General features: G+C 45.3%; 1 protein-coding gene across 1 annotated transcript; it reads right to left on the bottom strand.

Annotated features, from left to right (window-relative positions):
* Window positions 1-423: 423 nt before the first annotated feature.
* On the bottom strand, window positions 424-1,972 carry LOC138983476 (piggyBac transposable element-derived protein 2-like). The gene is made up of 3 exons (XM_070356778.1): window positions 1,956-1,972; window positions 1,536-1,732; window positions 424-1,304 (listed from the first exon to the last, which is right to left on the bottom strand). Exons 1-3 carry the CDS (start codon window positions 1,970-1,972, stop codon window positions 424-426), a joined length of 1,095 nt encoding a protein of 364 aa, XP_070212879.1.
* Window positions 1,973-2,500: the final 528 nt, after the last annotated feature.

Genomic DNA, 2,500 nt, shown 5'->3' with positions numbered 1-2,500 from the left:
GTATTTGGTCTATAATTGACCTATTTCATACTCATTTGGAGTACAACTTTGAAATTAGTGATTTAGAAGACAAAACGTTACCGTCCCATATATGGGACAGTGGGCACGAGAGGGTAGGGGTTTTCTTACTTTCTCACATTACATAGAAAAGCAAAAATTACAGATGATCTGAACTTTTATTGAAATAAAATCATTCAAGATAACATAAACAAGTCACACAACTGAATTTTGAGCAATTGTTGCCTTTGATAAATGGGAAATAAACTGTTCATTCTAACATTTTGTACAGAATGAAACAAACTGTGAACACAATTCGACATTTCGTTTCTGACTCTGGAAACAGTCGGTGGCTTTTGTCATTTTGACTTCAATTCAACTGAAGAATAGAGTGTTGCAGTCGTGGTTCACATACGTTGAAGAACATCATTTAGTGTGATATTGCCGGAAGCATCGGTCATGAACCCCGACCTTGCATTTTGAGCAACGATGCTTGGTCTTCTTGCCGCAAGCTCCGCATCTCAGTTGTGTTGGCCATAATTCCACCAGATGGTCCAGTCGGTCAAACCTGATCTCTTCCAAGACCCGCTTGTCCACAGAAACGTGGCCTCTTTGACGGTCAGGTGCTGCATGGTGTGAAGCGCGGCCAAGGTAGACCCTGACAACTCGCCTGCGGATGGCGAGAAGATCCAGCGGGTTGTTCTTTGCAGCCTCAGTTGCTCGGTACAGATGCCACACCTGTTGGATACAGACGTCTAGGCAGTAGGCAAAGATGGCCCACCACCACTTCTTCGAGCGTATGGCAACCCTGTACTTGTCAACGTTCTGATCAGTGCGATCAACACCTCCCATGGTTTGGTTGTAGTGGCGAATCAGGAAGGGCTGTGGGAGTTGAACTTGCCTGGACTCTGACCTTGACCACCTCTTTGCCACCTGAAGTGGATAAACCCCAACCTTGTTTGAGACGACGTTCACGATATTGTTGTCGTTCCATCGCACGACAATGAGACCTGACTTTGTATCTGTGGCATAGTCGAAGGTTCCTCTTGGCGTCTTCTGCATGTCTTTCACATCTCTCAGTGGGCAGTCTTCGAGACGATTTGCTCGGATTGTGCCTGTGCACGCGATGTTCTTTTCCGACAGCCCATCCACCAGTTTCAAACTCGTGAAAAGATTGTCAAACGTCAGGTGGAACGAGTATCTCTCCACTTCCTGCAGCTCGGCTATGAGATAAGAACCACCTCCCCTCCCATGCCAACGCCCGGGTACGCTGTCGGTTGTCCTGTGGTTCCTTGGTAGGGCTCGCACTGAACGATGTATCCCAGAGGAGTGGTCAGAACCCACATTTTGAACCCAAACCTGATTGGTTTACCACGAATGAATTGTTTAGCGCCATGCCTGCCGTAATACGGCACCATCGACTCGTCGATGCTGAGATTCTGCGTCTGAGTGGCCTTTACACAAGCTTAAGTCCAATCTTACTCTTTTTTCATCTGAAGACCTGTCATTCTCGGGTTCATGAAGTGGCTAGCGTTGACCATTCCTGACAACTGTGGCAGAAGCAGGCGCCCGCAGCTGACGGCCATTGAGGTTGGAGACTGTCCCTTCCCCGTCTTCTTCTCCGCTGTCTTCATCAGTGTCCTCAGTCACAGGAGGTGGCTCAATGAAGACAGAGGCTTCCTGGACACTGCTGTCATCTTCCAGCATTGATAAAACTTCGTTGACATTATAGAGTCTGGAAGACAAGAGAAGCAAATCCTTCTTTGTATGTGTTAAAAACCCCACCCCTCTCGTGCCCACGGTCCCATATATGGGACGGCACTTCAAACACTCACAGATGCAAGCAAAACTTTTTTTTAAACAATCCGCGAAATCCATATTCAGATAACATCAGTATCTCCATTATTTATTCTTTGTTTGATATATAAAAGTCCTTGGTAAAGAAAATAACAACTTACCTTTTACTGCTTGCCATTCTGCTCATCAATTCAGACCAAAAAATGCAAATGGCTGCACCTGTGTGAAACGGTAAGGGAGATACATCCCGTTCAACACGAAAACTGGACACACGTAGCCTCCCTTGATATGTCTGGGGAATGATAACCACTTTATTGGGTTCAGTTAATTTATAATCTCCACTAAACGACAGCGTCCCATATATGGGACGGTGGGCACATATGGGATAAAAAAAACACAGGCAATATTTCTTCTTTTTATGTATGCAAAGTGTCCTATGTGACATTAAATGTCAGTCACTAAATAAGGTTGTGTCTGAAACACTTAGACAAGGAGCACGTGTGGAAAGTTGGCGTCATTAATAGCAAGAGTACTCACTCTTTCGCAACCCATATAAACACGTTCGTCAATTAACTTCGCGCAGTCGTGCGAAACAAACCCGAACGAACGAACAAACTGTTGCACGATGGAGCAAATGGGTTGGGGGAACAACGATAAAAACAGATCGAAAACTAAACGCACACAAACGTGTGTTTTCTTATAATCA

This window comes from Littorina saxatilis, linkage group LG1, assembly GCF_037325665.1.
Source record: "Littorina saxatilis isolate snail1 linkage group LG1, US_GU_Lsax_2.0, whole genome shotgun sequence".
In the NCBI taxonomy this organism is placed as follows: domain Eukaryota; kingdom Metazoa; phylum Mollusca; class Gastropoda; order Littorinimorpha; family Littorinidae; genus Littorina; species Littorina saxatilis.
This window is presented reverse-complemented; position numbering and strand designations above follow the sequence as displayed.